Consider the following 23743-nt stretch of genomic DNA (forward strand, 5'->3'; position numbering starts at 1 on the left):
TGAAAATAAACATAAAGTAGTCAGGCAGCACAAAGACATTTTAGCCTGCAGTAATGTATAAAGTAGGCTGTTGTGTGGCAGTGTGAATTTTCTTCTATTTATGCATTGTTTAATATTGTTTGATTTATTCTCTATCAGTTCATTGGCAGTAGTTGAGATCCAGGTGTCTAGGTTCTGAATAACTCTAGAAACAATGCTTAAAACAAGCTGGATTCAAAGTAAAGGTCAACATCAGTTAGGACCAAAAGCTAATTATTGAAATGTTGACATAAATGCAAAATTATAGAAAAACTCTGGGATGCCATGTTAAAGCCTCAGTCCTTCAAAACAGGCTGTGCATGTAGAAGGGCTGCCCACATAGATTCATTTGTGCGATTTGAACAGAAGGCTGAAATTGCCTGTCTTCTAGGTATTTTAACTTCATTACTTTTCACAACAGTATAAATGATGTGAGCAATTCTTAACCCGCACAGCCAAAGTATTTTTCATTTTTATAGTGAGAACTAAAATAAGATTCCAAGCAGTTGGGTTTTGTTTTTGTTTTTTTTCATTTTCTGAGTAAATTTTAAAAAATGGTTGTGCCATATGGATCAAAAATAAATTGGCTTAGGAACCAGGAACTTTTACCATTTTTCAGTTTTCATGATTATGGACTGTAAAACTAACACAGTAATGCCTAATTTTGAAGAACTCTTGTTACAGAAGGCTGAGCTATGATTCTCATACAGCTGTATCATATGGAAAGTTCTGAGTCTATAACATTACAGACTCAAAGAAATCCATGTAAAGCAATAGAGCATTTTAGTGCAACTTCCACAGTGTCTAAACTGAAGAAATCAAGCACCAGGTTTTTCTTAATGGATTGCTTAAAGCAACTGGTGATTTAAAAGCTTATTTATTAAACAGGGATGACAGTGGGGAACGATTAATTTTTTTTCCCCTTTTTCCTTTTTCGTTTTGCACAATAACAAGTGTTCTAGGGGAAGCAGTTCTGCAAAATTGTTACATAAAGTGACAGTGGTACAAAATTGTGTATAAAAGTGTTGGTAAATATTCATCAGCTAAAGTACAATGCAGGTTTTCCTCGCTTAATGTGGGTTCTGTATGTGCAAATTTGCTGTTATGCAATGGCTCTATTTATACTAAAAATTCTTTATATACAAGGTAAATTCACTCTTATACGATTGGTATGGTAGAATCCTGCAGTCATCTGCTTTGTGCAGTGCATTGCGCAAATGATGCGCACTAAAACATAGTGGATCTGTGCTTCTTGCTCATTGTCTGCGATATGTGTTTCTGTAGTTGTCATCCATATTATGGTAGCATTCACTACCACCCCGTGCTTGTATGTACTGTCTGCTGTTGGTGAGTACCAAAATTGTCTTGCAAAAGTGTAGAAATGGGTCTGGGGATCAGTACAGTCAAGGTCTTGGAACGTATCTCTATTTGTTATATTGTAAAGTGGGTTTCCTTTATGCGAATTCAAGTTGTGCGATTTTCCAGGAACTCATGTACAGCATAAAGCGAGGGAAACCTGTAACTGCAAGCATGGAGAATTCTGAAACATACAGAAAGATATTTCACATTTAGAATGGATATTCTGAAAGGTAATAGGTTTCTGAATTTTTCATATATTATTTAGAACAGATTTTGTTTCAGTAGAATAGGAATGAAAGGACTAGTGGGATATGTAAGGATAACACTTGTTTGGTTCCCTAAAAGAATATAATTGCTGTTTTAAATGATGCAACCAAATGGCTCCTCAAGCTGTGCAGGACTCGGATTAATAGCAATTTATTCGGTAAACTAAGTATCCTACTTGCTGCTATGCTAGTGAAAATACAAGTAATTGACTGCCGTGATTCAGGCTTGTTGGGCTTCACAGTGTCTCTGAGCAGCTTTGATGAGTCTCTTTCTTTGTACCCTGTACTCAGAAGTGAAAGGTAATTTTCATGATAACCTCCTGAATATCTATACTATTTGATATGACATTACAATATGCTTGCTATGTAAACAGAACAAAAAAAAAGCCTTAAAATATACTAGTATTTTTTCTTTAGCCAGAACTTCATATTGATATTCTCTTTCAGTCCCATATGAAACAAGTCTATGTTCAGACAAGTTGCTTGGAATTTATTAATCCAAGGAACAGTGTGGATTTCACAGAGGCTGTGGAAGCATTAAATCGCTGAGTATGAAAATAGATGGTGGAAGCTTTGGGGGCTGATTGTATTGCCATTTCATGTGTAACTTGTTCCTACTTGTATTTCTTGAGCTCTAGGAACCTGATGAAGCAAACAGTTGTAAATTTATACATTTATACATTTCAAATTAAAAAAAAAACCCAGTTGTTATAAGGTTACTGGCTATTTTTTGTGGTATGGTGTCTGTTTTCAATTCCTAAGTACTTTTGGAGCTGCTTTTGTAAGAAGTTTCATCTTTTTTTTTTTTAAATCTACCAGTGTGAAATTAATTTTTAGTATTATACATTTCTTGACATAATTATGAAAGGTATGAGGCAAGTGTAGTGACTTTGAAACGTAATGTGCAATTTCTAAAAGAAAACAAATTAATTGGCATCCTTTCCCTTCTGTGATATACTTGCCAAAGCCCAACTACTGTTGGGATGATATATTTGACAAGAATGAGTGAGACTGGAACAGAATTTCATGTTCGTTATATTTTGTCAATGGGTGGAATGACAGGAATGATATATCTTCTAAAGCATTGTTATTCCTTCATGTTTGCAAATATATAAAGAACATTCCAAAAGTCATAGTCCTTTCCATATGATTCTAATCTTAATGCCATTTTAAACACTGTTTTTGATTTAAAAAAATAGTGAGGAAAATACTAATGGCTTAATTTTCTAAATGTTTCTAGTTTAGTTCCAATGTACAGTCTAGTATTGACTTTATGCTGGGTTGATAGCAACTGAAATGGACTATGAGAAGGTTATTTTACAGTAAAAGCTGTGTTATCCAGCACTTTACCATCAGGAATGCTCTATTAACCAGCATCTGTCCCACCTTGGCACTTCCGGTTTTGCTGCCACAAGCTGAGTCCCACTTCTTTCTCATGGACCACATCCTGGGGCATAGCAGCTTGCACAGGGCACCCCTCCCTGTACCCTGGCACACTGACGCCAGGGAGTGAAAGCCCTGGTGCACCAGACATGGCGGGAGGGGTGGCAGCCTGAATAGGCAAATGTGCCTCCAACCCATCAGGCTGGAGATAAGTACAATTCTCAGATAACCGGAATATTTGGTTAACTGGCAACCCCCATACCCCATGGATGCCAGATAACAGAGTTTTTACTGTATTTGGCTTTTGAAAATGTTTCAGTGATTTTATTCCATTCCTAGTGAACAGGCGTTGGCATCAAACAAACTGCCTTCACAATTATACCTTTGTTGGCAACCTTTGCAGAAGTTACAAAGATCTAATAAGTATTAATATTACTTCAGTTCTGGCCTGGAGAGAATACTTCTAAGTTTGGAAGGAGTGTTGAAACTGCCTGAACCTTGTAATGAAAATAGAATTTGGCAGCCGCTCGTTTTATTTATTCAGTGTTTCAGTATACATCTATAAGTACCTACTCAATGCTCTGGACTCGCATCCCAAAATTAAACAACATTATAAACATACAAAAAGGACTACTGATAAAGAGATGCAAACCAACTTACAGTCTCTTCAACAACCAAACATAGAGGAGAAAAATATAATAAGTATGTAGATAATTGCTACTACAGTGTTGCCATACAGAAATGTCAATGATTATTGAAGTAAAAGGAAAGGGATGAGGGATAAAAAAAAAAATTCAGTCTGAATTTGCTGTTTAGCTGTCCCACTGTTAAGTATTTGAAACCATTTAGAGGGAGGTGAGAAAGGGTACTATAACTAAGAGGAAGGAAATGGTTAGGAAACAGTATGATGCTGGAATAGAAGCCCATTGTGTTGCCTCCAGTTTATAATGCCCTAAGGCTTAGAGATGTTATAGTAGGTTGAGCTAAAACTCTCCTCAGTAATATAGGGCCCTCATTGGCTGCTTTTGTTTGTAAGGTCATAGAAAAGAAAGACTGGATTGTACCACAGGAAGTAATCTAATCCAGATAGACACTTGTTAGGCCTGCCATTGACAAGTCATGGTGAGGAATAGCCAGACTTCTCCTCAGTTTAAATAGGCCCAGAAACTCTTTTGAGCAGTTGTGGATATGAACTGAGAAGAGACTGAAACTCTTGAATGTCCTTTTATACAGCTTTTTCCAATTCTGTTTATATTTCAAGTTCAACATTTTAAAGGCTTTATTATCTCACTTTGTATACACGGACTCAATTTTATGTATAGAAATTGGGAAGATGTTTTTGTTTAGGTAAAATAGATACCTCTGAGCTTGTGCCTGTGGTGGGCCAGTAGGGGGTGGTCCTGCCCTGAGCCACCCATCTCACTGTACCCAACCACCTTCCAGCCTCCCTAAAGCTGTCTATCATGTCTGGCTGACCCCCTTCCTGGAGCACACCTGCAAGCCTGGGGTAAAGATGCCACCACCCAGGGTCTGGACTGATCCTGGCCCTGTGCCCCCTGGGAAATACAGACCTAGCAGTCCTCAAAGGGTACTTAACCCACTACAAGAACTTGGGGTGCTTCCCTCAGTCTGAAGCACAAATAGTGGTCTCCCTTAGTCAGCCAAACCAAGGGGGACCCCAAGGCATAATCTAGACCCTCTCCCAATCAATCTCACATGCTAGGTACAGATAACTTTACTGGTTACAAGGAGTAGGTTTGGAGTAGGGTACAGTGTAGAGCAATATCAGAGAAATCTCTTAAAGCAAGCAGTGGCATGGTAGCCTTTGATTACGCATCTGTGCTACTGCAAGCTATATATCTGGTTAGATCTCAAGTAGCTTACTCATAAGTATCATCCAGAGGCAGGTGGAGATTCCCTCTGGAGGAAAACAGATCATTGAACATGAGTTTCAAGAGGGAGTGAGTTTCAGATGGTCCAGCTTCTTTGAGAGTTCTCATCATGGCTGCTGCCCCACCTCCTGGGCAGTCCTTACCTTATAACCTCATTTACCTGATCCAATGAAGGCCAGCAGCTGTTGGCTGCCAGACAACCAATTTGAAATGCGTCACTGGTTGCCAGGTAGACTGGCAAGGTCTCTAGCCCCCTCCCAGTCATGATGACATTCCTTAGAACAATTGGGAGTTTAAGCCCCCAACCCAGGTGTGTGAAGCCAGTCATGTGGACAAAGGGAGCAGGTTTCCCCCTCCCTCAGGAATGTATCCAGCTCAGCTTACAACTCAGGGTTACCTGAAGCCAATGGGGCTAAGGGTGTCTGCCCTCTGCAGTGACCATGGTAACCAAATTGTCAGATAGGTCATCAGCCTGATAGCAGAGTTTGGGGAGAGACAGAGATGGCATTCTGCCACAGTGCCAAGCTGTTTTTTGAAGATTCCCATTTTGCCAAATAACTAATTTTTACAATTGTTAGAATACCATTTGGCTAGGTGTCACCATAGGAACATAGGACTGGGCACCACAGCCACAAAGCACCCAGAGATGAAGAAAAAACAAATCCTGCAATATGCCACAAATAGAGGAGGGATTGGGAGGTGGGGGGCAAGGGCACTGACAATGCCTAGTTACTGCAAATGATAGGAAACTTGCTAAGTTAATATATTTTTCCATAATGCTGGGACCAGGTCCCAGGGAAAAGAAGAAAGAACCTGGTAGAAAGCATAAACCCTCATAGCCCTTGCCTGTTTGACTTGGGAGAAGAAAAAATTCTTTCTGACATTATATCTGATGATGGGTTTGGTCCTCATGGGGTCATGGGATGGGGGGGAATCAAATTGCTTTAAAAAAAAGAAAAAGAAAAAAACCATAATTTTTTTGGCTCATGCAAATATGAATCATTTAATAGGTTTTCTTTTTCTTATTCTTGCATTACTAAGTTTGTTTCCTATATGCAGGTTATATATGAGGTACCTGAATAACTGAGACATATAAGCTATATAATATGTATAATACATTATATGATTTGTTATGTGTGATTGTATTCAGATCCAGTTTTGGCAGTTACACTGTTAAATACCATTAACTAAAAACAAACAATGAAAAAGCTTAGTAACTAGACCTTTGGCTTATAGTATATCCATTAAAATTCGATTAGTCGGTTTTACTAATGAAATCCATTGATTTTATAAAGGCATTGCAGTGGTAACCTTTACTGTATCTGTGAAACAAAAAGGCTCTGTTTTTGCATGTTGCATAAGGCTTTAGAACAATGTACGTAGTAGCTATGAAAGCTGATCAGAACATATTTATTGCATTACAGGATCTTCCATTTTTTATGAAGAATCCAAATTGCTGTGATTTACTCTGAATTTTTTTCTCTAGCAACTTGTCTTCAGAAACAATTTTCTTTGTCTAATATTCTTGCAGTAGGCAGTTGTGTGGTTATTTAAATCAACAAAGTACTAGACCTATTAATGTGCAGTAGTAATTCATGAAGAACAGCAAAACAAAGCATTCAGGGCTCTGGAAGAAAGCATATAAAATTGTGCAAATTTAATTTGTATTCCATTTTTCTCAGATGAAATTCTAAAATATTTTGTGTGTAGGAATTGTAAAATGAACAAATAATCATATATGTGATACTTTGGGAAGATAAAAAATTAAGATGCTAAATTTTAATCAAGCAATAATGCATATGACAGATTGTCTTTTCCTTCCACAGGTTTCATTTAATGAACCCATTAAAAAATATAGTAGGATTTTAAGCCAGTGTTTCAATGACAGTATTATTTTTCTTGCACGTTTTAAGGAACTTAATAAATTGCATCGGGTCCTTCCTGGGTTAGCATTAAATAACTTGGTACCATTACAATTGTAAGTAGTTGCAAACACCAGGGTCTGTCTTTTTGCTGAGCATTGCAACCTGTGCACTTTAAATTATGAGTTGGGTTAGCACATAATGCAGCATACTCCTGGCAGATTCAACAAGCCTGTGAGAAAGTAATTCAAAACATTTCAGCCCTTTAATACATCACAAAAATATATTCCATCTTGCAATAACAACAGTAAACTAACAGTAGTGATAATTCTGTTTTATTTAAAACCTAATTTTCTATTGAGCTTAGCACTTCAATTACTTTTTTTTTTCTTTCAGTCATAACCAGCAGACCACCACATTTAGACATCCTGTGACAGGGCAGATTTCTCCAGAAAACATTGAGTTCCTATTACAAGAAGAGTAAGTCAATTCTTACCTGTGTTGAGAATTTTCTTTTTTTAAGTAACTTTGTATATGATGTGTTATGAATTTAACTTTGCTTGTGAGATAGCAGGGAGACTGAAAAGGTACTCCTTAAATAGGGACTGTTGCTAGAATCGATAATAATACCTTTAAGTAAAAGTAAATGCCAAATATACAGAACTGGCCTTAAAGTAAACAGTATAATGTTACAGTGAGATCTTTATATTGTCTGGCAAAGCAAAAGTTACCAGTTCCCATTGTGATGGTTTATCTTCATATACTTCTGACTTCCTAGAATGTATCTAGAATCTTGAACTGGTCTGTTTTGATCTTGACCTTTGCCAGTAAGTGAATTTATAAGAAAACAGAGTGAGCAAAATTAATATATTTTGAGATCAGCAGGGTTGAAATATATATATTTTCCATTTTTTACAAATCCAACTACACTGGTTTTAGATTGGAACATAGCAAAACTGGCTTAAGATTAAAACATGGCTTAATTAATTAAAAATCAGAGTGAGATGTAGAAAACAAGTCAAGTTTAAAGAAAATCAGTTCTAAGTGTGTTCGTGCTTAAAACCAGGAAGTTCAAAAATCAGTTTGGACTGATTCAAAATTAGAATATTTTTGACTGGCAACCTGTGGTTTTAAATAGTTTTTTTCTGCCACTTAGACTGAGATGACTTTAATGATGTGAACTGGATAGCTTGCTGCTGCTTATCCTTAAACCAACTTGTCAGTTTGTTTATTGCTTCTAGAATTGTGTGTTTAAGAACATTTGCATTTAAGGACTTAAAGGGTGCATCTACACGAGATTCTTTAAGGTGCATTAGGATGCACATATACATGTGCATGCACTTAATATGCTTTAAAAATGGCAAATTTAGGCTACTTGCACCTAAATTTCATATCTGCAACCTGTGCACTTTAAATTATGAGTTTGGTTAGCACACAGTGAATGCTTTTTAACACCTGCACATGTAGATGCTTGCCTAAACCTGCTTAATGTGCATTAAGCTAATGTGCATTAAATTTAGGTGCACTTAAGTGCACATGTAGACATGCCTCTAAAAGCATCTTAAATGGATCAAAATCGTTGGGTTGCTTTTAGACATGTTAGCTCTTATATTGATGCAGCCTGTTTTAGATTCAAGATTCCTTATAATTTCACATATTTTGTGACTGCTTACACTTTTATATTGACATCTAGGCCTACAGTGCTAGGGGCTGTATGAAAATAAATAACGAGACAGTACGTGCCTGCCTGTCTATAGAACATGCATTCTGCATGCAAACTATTATATAACAAGTAGGTGAACAGGTGCATGGAGCAAAAGCAATCATAGTATAGTGGTCAGCATAAAAAATAGCGGTCACAGCAAACTGCATAACCTTTGTCAATTTTTTATAGGCATCAGGGTAGAATAAATATTTTAGGAGACCTCCAGTGGAGGTTAATGGGGTGGCATTGCAGATACGTCTGTAAGCTTCTTCCAAGCCCCAGAGAAAAATTAGGAAGAAAAGGTAGGAGGTTTGTGGGAAAATTTATTTTTAAAAGGACATTCAAGACTGACATACTTTGCAAATGGAAATGATGGTTGATTTGACTCTACCTTACTCAAAATTACAGGGTTAAGTTGTGAAGGACCTTCTAAGCTAAGGGATAAATCATTTGAATTTGATGTGGTGAAGAAAGAAAATCAATGGAGGGTTGAAGAGAGCAATGGGGTATTTATAGAAGCTGTAGCTAGGAAAATTATTTTGCAGTGTCATTTTGATTAAATTAGTATGCTTGCAACATGTATCTTTAAGGTCTTTCATCAGCTTAACCTGCAAGACGCATACCTTGAAGGTGACTTAAGGCTAAGAAATACTATATCTGTTGTAAAGTGTTCTAGTCTTGCTCATTTCCTTGCAACCAGAGTATCTGACCACCCTTCATGTAAAATTGATAGCAATGGTGAAATCACCAGAGTACTTCATGGAATCTCTGAAACTTCTCCCATTTGGGAGAAGTAACTCTGCTTAGGGTATATGGTACTTTTGCTTTTGGGGATTTTCTTCAGGCAAGGAGTTAGCTTGGGCTCTTCTTAAAAACAAAATTAGTTAGCTGTGTTAGTCTGAAGTCAGATAGAAGGTTGGAAAGGATGGCACCTTAGGTCCCTGTAGCAAAGATGTCCCTCTGCCTATGCTAACGTGTCCCTGCTTGCCCGCCGGGTCCCCGCTGGTATGTCCAATTCCCACTTTCCACGTTGCACGCCCCGAGCTCTCCTGCCACGACTTTGATGGTATTCCTCTGGTTCAGATGGACTGTCTGGCACGTGCATGTCCGGAAGTGAGACCGCGTATCCCCCAGTGATCTAGTGAGGGCTCCTACACCCTTGCCCGAGCCTCCACAGCAGGGGTTCCTTCCCTGCCCCCCTCCTCTCGTGTGGGTCCACAAGAACCTCGCGAAGCTTAACTGAGGGGAACCAACAAAAAATGCTGCTGCCTTAAGTGGTCGTGTTTGAGTCCTGCCCCTCCTTGAGCAGGGTCCTGTTCCTTTTCTCAGGAGCCTTGCTCCGAGGACGTCTTCAGCAAGTCCTGCTGAGCGTGCCCTGTGGCCCCGGCCCCAGGGACTTGGCTGGCTGCCCAGCCGCCCCTTGCGACCCGCCCGGGCTTGCCTTTCCGCACTCTTCGCGGAGCCTGTCGCTCCTGTGTGCCACGGTTGCTCCACCCCCTCTCTAGGTCACCGCCTCCATCGCGGAACCCTCGGCTGTTCTCTGCCACTGCCCCCAGAACGTGCGTGTCCTGCTTCGGGCGGTGTGCATCCTCCCCTCCGTGTCCTCGCTGGCCTCTGCTGCCCGCACTTCCGCTCCTGCTTCCAGCTCCGGCGCGGCCTTTCAGCTGGGCGCCGCCGCCATGCACCTGTGGGCGGTAAGTGATTGCTTCTGCTTTTGGCTCTGCGCCGGGGAGCTCTTGGAAAGGGAGCCACCCAGCCAGCCTCACGGCTCCCTGGCCCGCCGGCTCCCGCACAGTCCCCTCTATACATTACATTTATGCTGTGATTAATGTCTTAATTTTAGTGGAGTTCACAGAACGCTAATTGTGGCAAGTTTGATACATGTGCACACAACCTAAGGCGCTGTCCAGTGGCAAACCAACCATAAAAATGTTCTATATTATACAAACATGGTCTGTGTATTTTGCAAGTTAAGTTGGTGCAAGATACAGCGAAGCCAAAGGTAACAAATACAGGAACTGTTCTTGTATGTAATGTATAACATTTTAAGGCTGATTTATCTGTTGCCTTAAATAAGACACGTGGTAGGCACAGCCCCAGGGTCAAGAGGCAGCTGATTGTCAGCTCCAGCCCCAAGACTGCACTGCAGTCTTGAACTGGCCCCAGTGCAGTTCAGGGTCAAGACTGACAATCAGCTGACACTCGGCCTTGATACTGGACCTGTGGGCACCCAGCTTTTATTTTCCCAGTGCTGTGGAAGACTGGGATTCTAGTATGCCCTGGACTGGCAAGTAGAAAGGGCAGGATTGGGATATGATCCCATTCCCAAAATCATACTGCCTGCTATGCATGTGGGGCATGGCAAAAGTCTCATTAGGATTGGGGATTGGATCCCATGGCACCTTTACATGGATGTGTGCTAGGGGCTTTAGACTAGTTTGTGTCTATTCCTAACATCTGATGAAACCGGTTCTTGCGTATGAAAGTTCATGCCTCTTTGAACCACTTAGTCTCTAAGGCTAGGGGCAGACATTCCACATAAGCCGGTTTCACTGATCAGAAACTGGTTTAAACCTATAACAGAACGGATGTTCAGTACACATAAACCAGTTTGAAAATGGCTGAAACCAGTTTGAGATAAATCTGGTTGAATGTAGTATCAGACTTAACTGATTGAGGTCAAATGGATTTATGCAATGTCTGTCCCAGACCCCTTGCTCATTTAACTTAAACTGGCATGGGCTGGGTGGGGCTCTGTGCTCCACAGCAGAACTGGTGCCTCCCCTCTGCTCCCTGGCTGGAACTCAGCAGAGACTTCAGGCATCTGCCTGGCCTTCCCCCTGCTACCCTCCTACCCTCCCGGTCCCCTCTGCCTTACACAGACACCTTTCAGCATTAGCTAGCAGATTGCATCCTGGCTATGGTCCATGCTGTGATAGATGGGAGAAAGGCAGAATCAACGGGTAGCTGCTCTGTTTTCTTTTTGGGGTGATAAACACTGTGTTACCAATTCCCTGCTGGGCTGGTCAGAAGTGGGGGGTCTCCCTAATCAGAGCATCCTGCCAGGGCCTGACCACACCCCCCTCAGCTCAGAACTATAGAAGAGAAGAGAGGGCTACTCTAGTACCCCCCAACTTCTAGTCTGAGCCACTGCAGGCATTCGCCTGCATTTCTGGGATGTCTGTTCAGTTACAAACTGATTCAGCCTAGCCAGGTTAGAGTAACCTGCAAAGATTGAATCGATTCATGCTTAGACTTTTTGAATGTCTGTCCCTAGCCTAAGGCTGCTGATGGATATGAAAAAAAATTAAACAAACTTTACTTTACTGAAGGAAGCAGCACATTAGTTTGACCAGCTCTGCAGCATCTGTATGAATTGTGCACTTCAGCAGGACTCTTTGGCACTTTTATCTAATAACTGATTCAGTCAACTATTAGATAAAAGTGCCAAAAAAGCCCAGCTGAAGCACGTGATCTATACAGACATTGGGCATGTGCTGGGCTTGCAAGGTGCAGGGACATGCCAATTTAAAGTAAAGCACCATTTTGGGTTTGTTTGTTTTTTTACATCTGTAAGCAGCCTGTGATGCCACTCTACCAACTCTCTTCATAAAAAGGGGCATTCATGCTGTGGGCGGTTTAAGGTGGAAAGAACTTCTCAAAGAGGAAGGTGTTGCAGGATTTACTAAGGATAAATAGGCTCTGGAAATTTTTTCCATAGCCAGGTTCTATTGATCAAGAATACTTCCCCCCCCCCCACGCACACACACACCTTTTGCATGTTGCTCTTTGTTCTGTCATCTGCCACCACTGAGAACAGTCTAGCTCCATCCTCTTTCAAACCCTGCTTTGGGTAGTTGAAGGCTGCTATTAAATCCCCCCTCAGTCTCCTCTTCTCCAAACTAAATAAGCCCAGTTTCTTCGGCCTTTCCTCAGTAGCCATGTGCCCCATTCCCTGAACCACTGTCATTGCTCTCTTCTTGATCTCCAATTTGTCCATATCCTTGGGGGAGACAGGGGGTGTCCAGAACTGGCCGCTACTCCAGATGTGGCCTTACCTGCGCTGAATTGAGAGGCATAATCACTTCCCTCAATCTGATAAACTATAAGACAGGATCTGCCCCCCACAAAGATTGGCATCCTACTGAGACCAGGATCAGGCACAAGCTGCTGAGAACAAGAGCCAGGCAAACCACAAGATTGACCACAAGATGAACGTGAGCCTTCAATGTGATGCTGTGGCTAGTAAAGCGAGCAAAACACTGGCTTACATTCATAGATGCTTCTAACAGCAAATCCCAGGATGTCATTTTCCTGTTGCATTCGGCCGCAGCTGGAGTACTCTGTCCAGTTTTGGGCTCCACAATTCAAAAAGGATGTGGAGAAGCTTGAGAGAGTCCAGAGAAGAGTCACATGCATGATCAGAGGGCAGGAAAACAGACCTTATGATGAGAGACTGAGAGCCATGGGACTCTTCGGCCTGGAAAAGCGCAGGCTCAGAGGTGATCTGGTAGCCACCTCTAAGTTTATCAGGGGTGCTCATCAGGATCTGGGGGAACATCTGTTTACCAGAGCGCCCCAAGGGATGACAAGGTCGAATGGTCACAAACTCCTCTATGACCGTTTCAGGCTGGACATAAGAAAGAACTTCTTTACTGTCCGAGCCCCCAAGGTCTGGAATAGACTGCCGCTGGAGGTGGTTCAAGCATCTGCTTTGAATGCCTTCAAGACACATTTGGATACTTATCTTGCTGGGATCCTATGATCCCTGCTAACTTCTGCCCCTGTGGCAGGGGGCTGGACTCGATCCTCCAGGGTCCCTTCCAGCCCAAATGTCTATGAAATCTATGTTGTCTTGGGCTTTGTGGTGTGTCTTCTGTCAGGAAAGTGCAGCTATCATCGTTCATAATTAGAAATTTGATCTTCAGTGTATCTGGGCTACGATTCCTTAATTGCAGTTTAATCCAAATTGAAGATTAAGAACAACATCTGAAACTGGTATCAAAAGCCAACTGGGAGCTACTGGTAAGCCTTGAATACAAATCTCATGCGTTCATGGCATCCTGGGACATAAGATAAACCTTACATTGAACTTTGGATACAGTAAAGCCAACGGTGACAAATGCAGAAACTTCTCTCTTAATGAGGAGGAGTTAAAAGCAGATTTAAAAACTGTTACTGCCTGGTCAGCTAAGCTTAGTTGTAAGAGAAATGTGACCCACAAAGGTTTGCCCCAGTTTAAATATGTACTATGTTTCTCTGGTTGAGATAACTTGCCAGTTAGTGTTTCAGCATTTCCTCTTTTGGACCAGCTTCAACCTTGATATTGCCTGGGTCCAGCTTGCACCAGCTGCTCTTCAGCCAAATGAATTTTTTTAACTGAATATTAATACAAGTACAAACACAAAAATGCAGAAGGTTCCAGACTAACCTGGAATGCCAACATCATCTATTCATTTTTTGACATCTTTGTTTTGCTGGTTTTACCTTCACTTTTGATGTTTTGCTAAATAAAGAGTTTGGGATGTTCCAGATCCCAGACTGCCAGACTTGGGTCTTTTGTGTGTCCCATGATTTAGAGTAGGCAGTACAATTAGAGATGGGGGATGAACAATGCACTATGAGAACTAATCTCAATAAATACTGTTGGGAGAGCTTGTCAGAGCCCAGGTATGCACTCAACACTGCTGTACTTTTCTTACCTGTTCCTTTCTGCCGCACCTTCTGCAGTACGTAGGGTCACCTTGTCTGCACCTTTCACCGTCTCTGTCTTGGAACAGACCTACCTACGCTCCTTTTTGCTGGAGAAGTTGTTTGGCTCCTTCTGTTTTTTAAATAAAGCTATTTGTCTCAGGTGAAATCAGCATCTGAATTGAATTTCAGTTGAATACTTTTTGAGTTCAGAATTTCAATCCAGACCTATAGCAAATTAATTTTAAAAGCATCGTTTCTGTATGTAAGTGAAGAGACATTGTGCCCATCTCTGCTCAATGATTCGCTTCCGCGCCGCCTTTGCCTGAGCAGCTGGTATCCCCCAAACTTGCCAACCATGACTTTGGATGATCCTTCAGTGAAGGGGGTCCCCTTTGAGGATGCCTCCAGAGTTGTCACGTGTCCTGGCAGATGTCCACGGGGAGATGTCCAACCTCCCCTACACCCCAGCTGTATGCCAACCTTTGAGATGAGCCTCAGGATCTTTTGTGGCTATCCCCTGTTGATGTCTTCCTCAATTCCTACGTACCCTCTCTCACAGACAGGTGCCTCGGGCTCTGGCCAGACCCAGAGGGTCTGGTGACACTGCCTTTGGGATTGTCCCTTTCAACACCCTTCGCGTTCTATGACAGATGCTGTTGGTTGTCGCTGCTTTCTCACATGCTCTTGCTGTCACTGCTGCCAGCCTCCCTGCCGGCTCCTTTGATCCCCGCTGGTCTTCCCCAGTGCAGGGATCTCCCACAGCTCCTGCTGCCGCCGCCACTACTGACTGCAGCAGCTGGACGCACTCTGCCCAGCAGTTCCCCGCCGCTCCTCCGGCACTCGGCGTCCCTCTTTTCAGGGTCATATTTTACCTTCACTGTGTAGTGCTTCCTCATGACGTCACCCGGCTCCAGCTGGAGATGGGTGCAGCTGATAAACCACTCAGGCAGTTTTCTCTGGCGTGCCTGAACCCCTGCAACAGGTAGGCTTTTTTCTTCTTTTACTTTTGTCTGGGGTCTGCCTCTGGATGAAGCTTCCTCCTTGCTCAATCCTGCGTTCTTGGGACAGACATGAAGGAATCTTGAGAAGTAACACTAGGTTACAAATATTTTTTCATGATCTTTCCAGTGTAGTTTTGGAATACAGAACTAAAGTGAAACTTCTTGTCTAAGTACAGACAGTCAAAAAGCCTGAGGCTGAATCAATTCAGTCTTTGCAGGTTAGTCTAAGATGCGGAGATTAAACTGAGAAACAACTAGACACACATTTGCTTTTGATTCAGTAAATGCAGCCACATGCTGGCAGTGGCTCAGGCCAGAAAGCAGGGGGTGCTAGAGCAACATTTTTAGTACATAGCCAGTATGGGCTTTGTGTTCGCTTTCTCTTCCTGCTGCCCCCAAGGTCTCTGGGATTTGCAGTCCAGAATCACAACAGCAGGATTCTCTTCCTAGTCCAGTCGTAGCCAGCAGTAACTTCCAGTAAGTTGGGCAGGGCAGCTCTGTACTCTGGGCAAGGTGGGTTTAACAGGCTCCAGACCCCAGCCGGGGTTTGCCTGGGGGGGGCAGTCTGTGACTCCCCCTGTCCCCCCAAACCCATCTCTGCTGGAGCAGACAGCACAGCTTCCAGGTGCTTTGGGATCTGTAGTCCACAGTTTTAGCCAGCAATAAGTTTGAGTAGGGGGAGGGGTGTTTAAGCCCCGGCCCCAGACCCCAACCAGGGTTTGCCTGGGAGGGCAGTCTGGGCACTGGGCTGCATCCCCAGCCAGGCCTACCCCACCACCTCTCTTGTCAGCCAGCCCTCACTCCTCTAGCAAGGGAGCAGAGGGGTGGGGAAAGCCCTGTTCTCTGGAGTAGACAGCACAGCACAGGCCAGGCCGGAAAGCATGCTGGGGGACTGTGATTTAACTTGAACCAGGAAGGGGTCTGGGACAGAAGTTTCATAAATCAATTTGACTCAAATCAGTTAACTCTGATACTACATACAACCAGGTTTATCTTAAACCAGTTTCAGCCGTTTTGAACTTAGTGTATGTGTACTGAGCTTCTGTCTGTTACAGACTTAAACCAGTTTCTTTAAGCCAGTTGATATGTAACATCTGTCCCTAGCCCTGAGGTGAAAGAGTTTGTTCCTGAAGCTGAACAATGGGCTACTGTAGTTGGGGCATTTAAAAACACAAACGCATGTGCGTGTGAACACACATACTCATTCTTTTAAGTTTTACATAAGGCAAAATTACAGGTGTTCTCATTTACAATTGTAAAGTGTATACTCTTGAGAAAAACCTGTGATGTAAGTATAGATTGACTTCTATTAGTAATGTTTAGGATTGGAAATCCAGAAAAAAGATGACAAAGCTGATATGGAAATGCAGATAGCCCGAGTGAGGGACTAACAATAGAGGGATGGGGGTGAGGAGTGGAGCACAACTAGGTTACAGGAGATACAATGTTAGCAAACTAAGCACGGGGGTGGGGGAAGGAGGAAGGGGAGGGAGGGAGGGGGTTTGCAACGCTGAGAGAGAACAGAGATAGATACACACAAACCCATTACAATGGTCCACAATGGTGGAGGAAGTGGTTCGGAGGAGGTGTCTCAGACCATATAGTCTCATCGCGGGGGTCCTCTTTGGGTGGACCGGGGTCGTCCGTGGTCGAAGAATCCTCTCGGAGTGAAGTGAAGGGGGGGGCAGTTCAGGCGGTGCCCTCTGGGTCCAGTCCAGCGGCTGCTCGTCTGGTGGGGTCAGAGTACTGGTGGTGGCCCGTGATGTGTTCCACGTAGAGGTCACGGGACCAACGGATGGTGTTGGACACCATGAGGCAGCGCATCAGCTTGGCGTAGCGGCAGGAGATGCAGCAGGCATGCAGGATGCTCTTGTTGCTGGGGTTCCAGGCTCCAAGCATTCCTACGATGAGCGCATTGACCATCATGTCATAGCTGTGGCCCCTCAGGGTGTCGGCCAGCAGGGTGTACTTGTGAGCCCAGGCGTCGGTGAAGGCTTGGTGCTGGTTCTCGAAGGGTATGGTGACATCATCCATGATCACAACCTTCTTGGCCTCTTCGTTGGTGATGACTATGTCGGGTTGCATCTGGCTCTCGCAGCCCATGACAGTGTGGTTCATGGAGATCTCCCCCACCGCAGCTGGGATGGCCCTCACCAGCCGGTCCTGGACAGCATTGTGGCAGAGCTGCCAGGCTCTGGCATGCAGCTTGCAGCTGCACAGCACATGGGAGAGGGTCTCTGCCGCGTACCCACACCGTTGGCACCTCTTGTCCCGGTGGCCGAAGCGCACGGCCCCTTTCAGAGGTAGGCAGTTGAGGTAGGCGCGGTGGAGGAAGCGCTAGTCCTCAAAGTGCGTGAAGCTCCCACTGGGCGTGAAGTGGTTGCTAGCGTCCCACTTCAAGGTGACGTCAAAGACCTTGCTGTGGTTGGGTTTGGCCCTTAGGTCGCTGGCATACTTGTTTCGGACGGCATCCTTCAGGAACCTCTCCAGGAAGGTCTTTGTGTGGGGCATCACGGTGATGCGGTTGGCGTGCAGGTGCTCCTCGGTCCAGGTCCAGGTGCAGCTGATGTGGTTCCTGTAGCGGTGCATGGCATTGCGGGCTCGGCTCCAGAGCAAGGCAAAGTCCCCGCCGTCTCGGCTGAACTCGGCCTCCAGCAAGCCGCTGAGGAAGGTAGCCAAGTCTTGTCCATTCGGCTGCCTTGCAATCCTCTAGCGGGTGGTCTCCTTGAGGGCGCTGGTGGCGATGGTACTTACTGTTGTGTCTGGGCAGGTGTGAGGGAGTGAGGCCTAGGAGCAGCCATGAACTCCCTAGCGCCCCCTACCGTCACTCAGGGCTGTACTCAGCACCCTCGAATCCTTGCCCGCCACGACTTTGATCTTAAATGGTTAAATGGGAGGCTGCCTTTATTCCCTTAGTGAACGGCATGTGTTCTTGCCCCTACTTCAAATGGGGTGCCTTGGTGCGCCCCTCCCTTAAGGGGTATGCATGCCTCCAAACCTCCCCTTTTGCACGCCCCAAGCCTCACAGCTGTTCCGTGGGACGTTGTGCGGTCACTCACCCCTCTGGTGCTCTCTCTCCTTCTCGGGCACCCTGGGCTCCTTGCCCGCCTGGTGCCCCTGGGCCGGGCTCCTATCCACTAGCCCGCTCCCGGCGCCCCCGGGCCTGTCTTGCTGATGTCTGGCTACTACCGGTGCCCCTGGGCCTGACTCGACACTGCCGCCCCCGTTACCGGCGCCCTCAGGTCTGGCTCGCCACTGCCGCCCCGTTACCGGCGCCCTCGGGTCTGGCTCGCCACTGCCGCCCCGTTACCGGCGCCCTCGGGTCTGGCTCGCCACTGCCGCCCCGTTACCGGCGCCCTCGGGTCTGGCTCGCTACTGCCGCCCTGTTACCGGCGCCCTTTGGGCCTGGCTCGAAGCCGCCGCCCTTTACGGGGCCTTGCCCCCTCTGGGGCCGATACCGCACTCCTCGCGCTAGGGGCACAGGCGACCACCGCCGTGCCTGTCCCCTTGACCCTTCTCTGGGTCTGGTTGCCCCCACTGGGCACAACACCGCCCTTATGGGCTGGGGTCTGCAACCCCGCACACCGCGCCTCCCCGGCGCAATACTGTGCCTCTCCAGCACAGACAATAGTGCCCCACTGGCACTGTGCCCCTGCTGGGCACCGGGAACCCCCAAGCTGCTGGGGAGCTCCCGTGAGGCCTCCTCACTCCCCTACAGCCTCACCCGGTCCTCCGGTGTAAGGATAACCATAACCAAAACTCAAGCCACCCGGCTGTAACATAAACCACACAGAGTCTCCGTGCTCCAAACATAAACTCCAAGCCCCTCACCAAGGCTCTCAAACCTACCTCCCTTTAGGGCGTTCTTGTCCCTAGCATCATCGCAGCCGGTCAGCGTGGTAAGGCTGCGACTACTAACTCAGGCCGCTCAGCTCAGCCACAGAGCTCCTGCTCCTGTGGCAGTCAGAAGGGAACTGCTGATCAGGCTCCGGCCTAAGCTGTGTATAAAGGCCTGGCCCTGCCCCCTTCTGGCCACCTGACCCACCTGGTCGCCCTGGCAACCGGCACCTGAGCTGCCCTGGTGATTGGCAGCTCTGCCAATCTCACTCACAGTCACGGGGCACCTACGTGACTCTGTGACAGCAGGTCAGGAGGCGGAAGGCGTGGGTGATCACTGCGATGTCGCAGAGGTCTCCCACGCGGGGGACGTGGATGCCTTCCTGCCAGTAGGGTATGTGCAGGACCCCGTTGCTGGCCTGCAACAGCAGATGCAGCCACCGGATCTCGGTGTCCGCCTTCTTGAGGGGAGTCTTGGGGACCGCCGAGCCTCTTAGGATGAACATGACGCGGGGGATGAGGAAGGTGTTCACGACATCTATCTTCTGCCAGGGGGCCAGTGTAAAGTGCATACTCTTGAGAAAAACCTATGATGTAATTATATAGTACATATAGCTAAAGTCCACTAAGACACTGCTTTCAAATGCTAGAATTTAAAACAAGGATGAAAATATGCATTAGTCATGCAGTTGCAAGCCTGGCTATATATTAAAATTTTTGTTTTAAAATTGTTTCCACAATGAAATGATGTTTGGGGCGAATATTAGCTATTTGGATAGTTCATTCTCGGTTGCATTGATTTTTATAAAGTTAGTTTTACATATGTACAGATAGGAAGAAACAGGGATTATACAGCTGCCTAGGCACATAAACAAGTTACCATGGTAAGTGAGGGTGAAGATTGCCATTATGTAGCTGCCTGGGTGCATGCTGTTACTCTGTGGGTTATCTTCCATTTACTGTGGGGTAAGAGTATGCATGTGGGCAGTTACTGTGGAGTAGATGATACACTGTAAATCCCAGCCTTTGTTTATGTTGCAGTAGCCTGTTCACGCGTCATTGCCACAATTGCCATGTTTCAAATGTTTTCTAGTGCCAACTATTAACGTTTGTTTGTTTAGAAGTTTTTTATGTTTCTACTGCTGGTATTGCAGTTGTGAATGAAATGTTAATACATGGAGGTATACAATAATACTTCAGTACAAAACACAAGTGTGTGCACGCGTTTGCATGTGTATGTGTGTATGGTGATTTAATAAAACAAGACAGTCTGATCCTGTCTGCCTTCCTATGCTTGTTTGTTTTTTGTTTTGTTTTGTTTTTTTAAATCTGTGCAGCTGCATTTGATAAAGCCAGTATATCACCCCTGGAGAGCTGGAGAGAGACAGTCTTCTCCTTGTTTCATCTATAGCATTTGGTTACTATGGCAGCAAAAGAAACCAACAAAAAAAATCCCAAACACCTGGCATATAAAAATAAACTTAGGTGATTTAGTTTCTTACCCAAAGGAGTATATGGTTTAGTGACTAAAAAGGTAGGTAGATTACTAAAACAATGCTGTTTTCCATTAATTCTTACAATTTAAATTGTATGCACAGAACAGATTCCTTCTTATGGCTAAATCTGTGTGCTTTACAGGGAAAAATAATTAGCTTTCATGCACCTTAAAGCTTTGATATAGGCTGCTGATAAAAATGCTGCAGTAGATTTTGTTTTTGTATTAAGAAAAGAAAACCAGACATTGGTCAAGAAAGTCTTTACAACCAATGCAATGCTGTGGTCTCTGTATACATACAGATGCAGTTTAGGTAGGATGGGGAGTGGTTTGATCATTCAGAAGGTATTGTGCAGATGTGCCTGCTTTCAAAGGTCTTATACAAGTCACATAGGTTCAGACTGCCAACTGCAGTGAGTGGCAATTTTCCAGAAAAACAAAACAACCCACTGTGCCAAAAACAGTGTTGTTGTTTGGATTAGCTAACGTAACTAACCTTCCCATGAAGTGTGCCTGTGCGTGTGCATGGGAGGCGGGAAGAAGAGAGCACAAAGGTAAGTTGAATGATATGGCATTATTAAGTCATTGCAGCATTTGTTGAATAATACATGTCATTAAACATCTCCGGCACTGGTGGTTTTTAACTGATGATATTGAATACGGGTTATGCTTTCTGTGCTTAGTTGTGAAGGTGATTTTTTTTTTTTTTTAATTCTGTCAATATACTTGAGCATTTCAGACGTTAACATTGTTTTTCTCTGCAATTGTTTCCTTTTTATTTAAAGTAGAAACAGGCAAAAAATATTTATTAAATATTAAGAATTGTGCACGTGGAATTTGATTATTTTCTAGATTTATGCAGATTTTTGACTCTGTAAATTCATTACTGACATGCCATTTGGAATTTGATTAGTTTATCCTTTCTATTTCATATTTCTAATTGGACCTTACGTGTTTATGGAAAGTTCAGGTTAATATATACATGCTACACAAGACTTTATTTTAGCAGGAGAACTGTAACTTTGTTTAGTATTAATCAGCTGAGTAGTTTTTTAAAAAGCTTCCAACAGAAACACCGAAAAGTGATCTTAATTCTTGTAGAAGAATTACTAAGCTGCCACATGAATAATTAAATATACTCTTTCTTTTTGAGTCTCATGTTGTGCTAGATCACCTTACTCTATCTTGCTTTTTAAATAACTGTTTACGTTTTAAAAATCATTGCCGCACAAATCTCAGAAATAAAACATTAATTGTAACAATGTTGAGTTGTTGTTTTTTTTTGAGGAGAATGCCATAGAGATATGATCATTACACTAATATATTTTGCAGGGAGTTACCATGTTACTGAGTGAGCTTCTCTATACAACCCAGTGTTGCTTCTGGGGATTTTATTAAATTGAGTAAAAATCATGACTTTTCTTGTTTATCAAACTAGTCATGTCTTTAAAAGTTAATATTAAAAAAATGAAATGAGCAGGTGTGCTTTGTTGTTTTTATACACATGTACTTTGCTATAACAGGTTAATTAGGGTGCCTGTTAATTTAAGAAGAAAAAGGCTGCTGGGAGGGCTCAATCAGTGATCAGAGGAGACATCCAATTGGAAGGGGGCCAGTCTTAGGGTTTATATAAGCCCAGAGCCTGAGCTGAGCAGGCAGTCAGACTCTGAAGGCTGATATGAGAAGAGCTTCTGAGCAGGCTACAGAGAAAGACATTTGATGGACCTAAGAATGCCTGTGGGTAATACAGCTTTAGGGCTGTGGCAATGCAGGTGGTTTAGGATGGGACTTAGGGGTGGTGGAGGTTCCAGTAGGCCCAGGAGCAGGGCCAGAGGCATAGGAGTAAGGCAGGAACCCAGAAACAGGGCAGAGGAAATAGAGGCCTGGGAGTAAGGCCAGAGCCCAGGAGCAGGGCAGAGAAGGGGCTAGAGAGTCCAGGTCCTATGGAGGGGCTGAGATGAATTGGGCTACGAAGCACAGAGCAAGGCTGAGATGAAGCCAAAGAGAGTGTCCAAGAGAGAGAGTCAGCTAGATCAGGGCTGAAGGCTCACTAAACTGATGAATGCTGATTGATTGGTAACATTTGCAAGGCTTGGGTGTGGCTAAAAGAGACAAGGAGGCCGTGAAATTGCCCATAAAGTGATGAGTGATTAGAATCTAGCTCATAAGTAGATGTGATCTGGCTCAGGGATCCCTGGGGCAGCCTCCGGCTTCTAAATACATGTTAACATCAAGGTGTGGCAGGAGAGCAGAAGGGAGGGTAAAAGTCAGGGTAAAACAGGGGCTGAGTAGCCACCAGGGGGCATCATGGCCACCCCTGGGGCTGGCTCTTTTTATATTTGCATATTGATTAAATCAATGGGGATCAATCTTTTTGGCAGGCGTGTCACAAATAAGCCCTGCTCTCTTCTATGTGTACTCTCCCATGTCTGATATGATACTCTGCTGTCTTCTCCCTGCCCTGTGCTCTTTGCCCAGTGCTCCCTCAACAATCTGTTGCATGCTACATATAGAGGCTTTTCGTGCCACTTGTGGTGTATGTGATGCAGGTTGGCCACCCCTGAATTAAATAATACACAATCATCTAAGTATTAATTTGTTCTCTTTCCATTTGCTGAGTACATCATTAAAGTGTTAATTTTCCCCATAATAGTTTCCTGTAGCTTTGGAAATATTCCTCTCATTTTAGTTATTTTTCCTTTTTTTTTTAAAGAGAGCCCAGCAGTACTGTAGCAACTACTAGTAGATGAGATTTAATTCTTTGTTTCTTTGTGGCTGTCTCCACAGGAAAGACCAAGGGACTTTACCAAAAGGAGCATTTAGTAGCAAAGAGCCAACAATTTGTAATATTTGCTTATGAATCACATCCCAGTAAACTCTAATAGCTGGATATGTCCTTGCTTATTTGCACAAAATCTCTTTTCCCACAATTTGTCCAACTTTTATTCTCATTCATTCTCTTTTCATTTTTTAAAACCTGAATGACGTGAATTACCAGAGACAGGATCTTGAAGAATTTTTTTTTGGCGGTAGAAACTGGACCACCAGAAAGTGGGTCTGCTGAAGTAGTTTTCATTTTTAAATAAATTAGAAACTGATATGTGTTTTTTGTGATGGTCACCCCCTACTCCCATTAAATAATTGGACAACAATATCCATTGTAAAGGTTTGGTTTGTGGTTTTGAGTTAAAATCCATGGGGCTTTCTGCACTGTTTTGATTGTTTCATTTT

At 44.0% G+C, this 23743-nt stretch overlaps 1 protein-coding gene across 5 annotated transcripts in view; it reads left to right on the forward strand.

The window, feature by feature from the left end:
* Positions 1–23743, forward strand: part of PLEKHA7 (pleckstrin homology domain containing A7) — a 332850-nt gene that overhangs the window by 200968 nt on the left and 108139 nt on the right. For 3 of the 5 annotated variants that reach the window (XM_090032592.1, XM_090032590.1, XM_090032591.1), the window contains one exon: positions 7177–7260. In XM_090032592.1, the coding sequence (XP_089888718.1) occupies positions 7177–7260 (84 nt within the window). Of the gene's footprint in view, positions 1–7176; positions 7261–9990; positions 10180–23743 lie in introns of all 5 variants that reach the window. The other 2 variants (XM_090032588.1, XM_090032589.1) reach the window with 1 other exon arrangement.

This window comes from Crocodylus siamensis, chromosome 2 (genome assembly GCF_052110815.1).
Source record: "Crocodylus siamensis isolate JL-2025a chromosome 2, ASM5211081v1, whole genome shotgun sequence".
NCBI lineage: Eukaryota > Metazoa > Chordata > Crocodylia > Crocodylidae > Crocodylus > Crocodylus siamensis.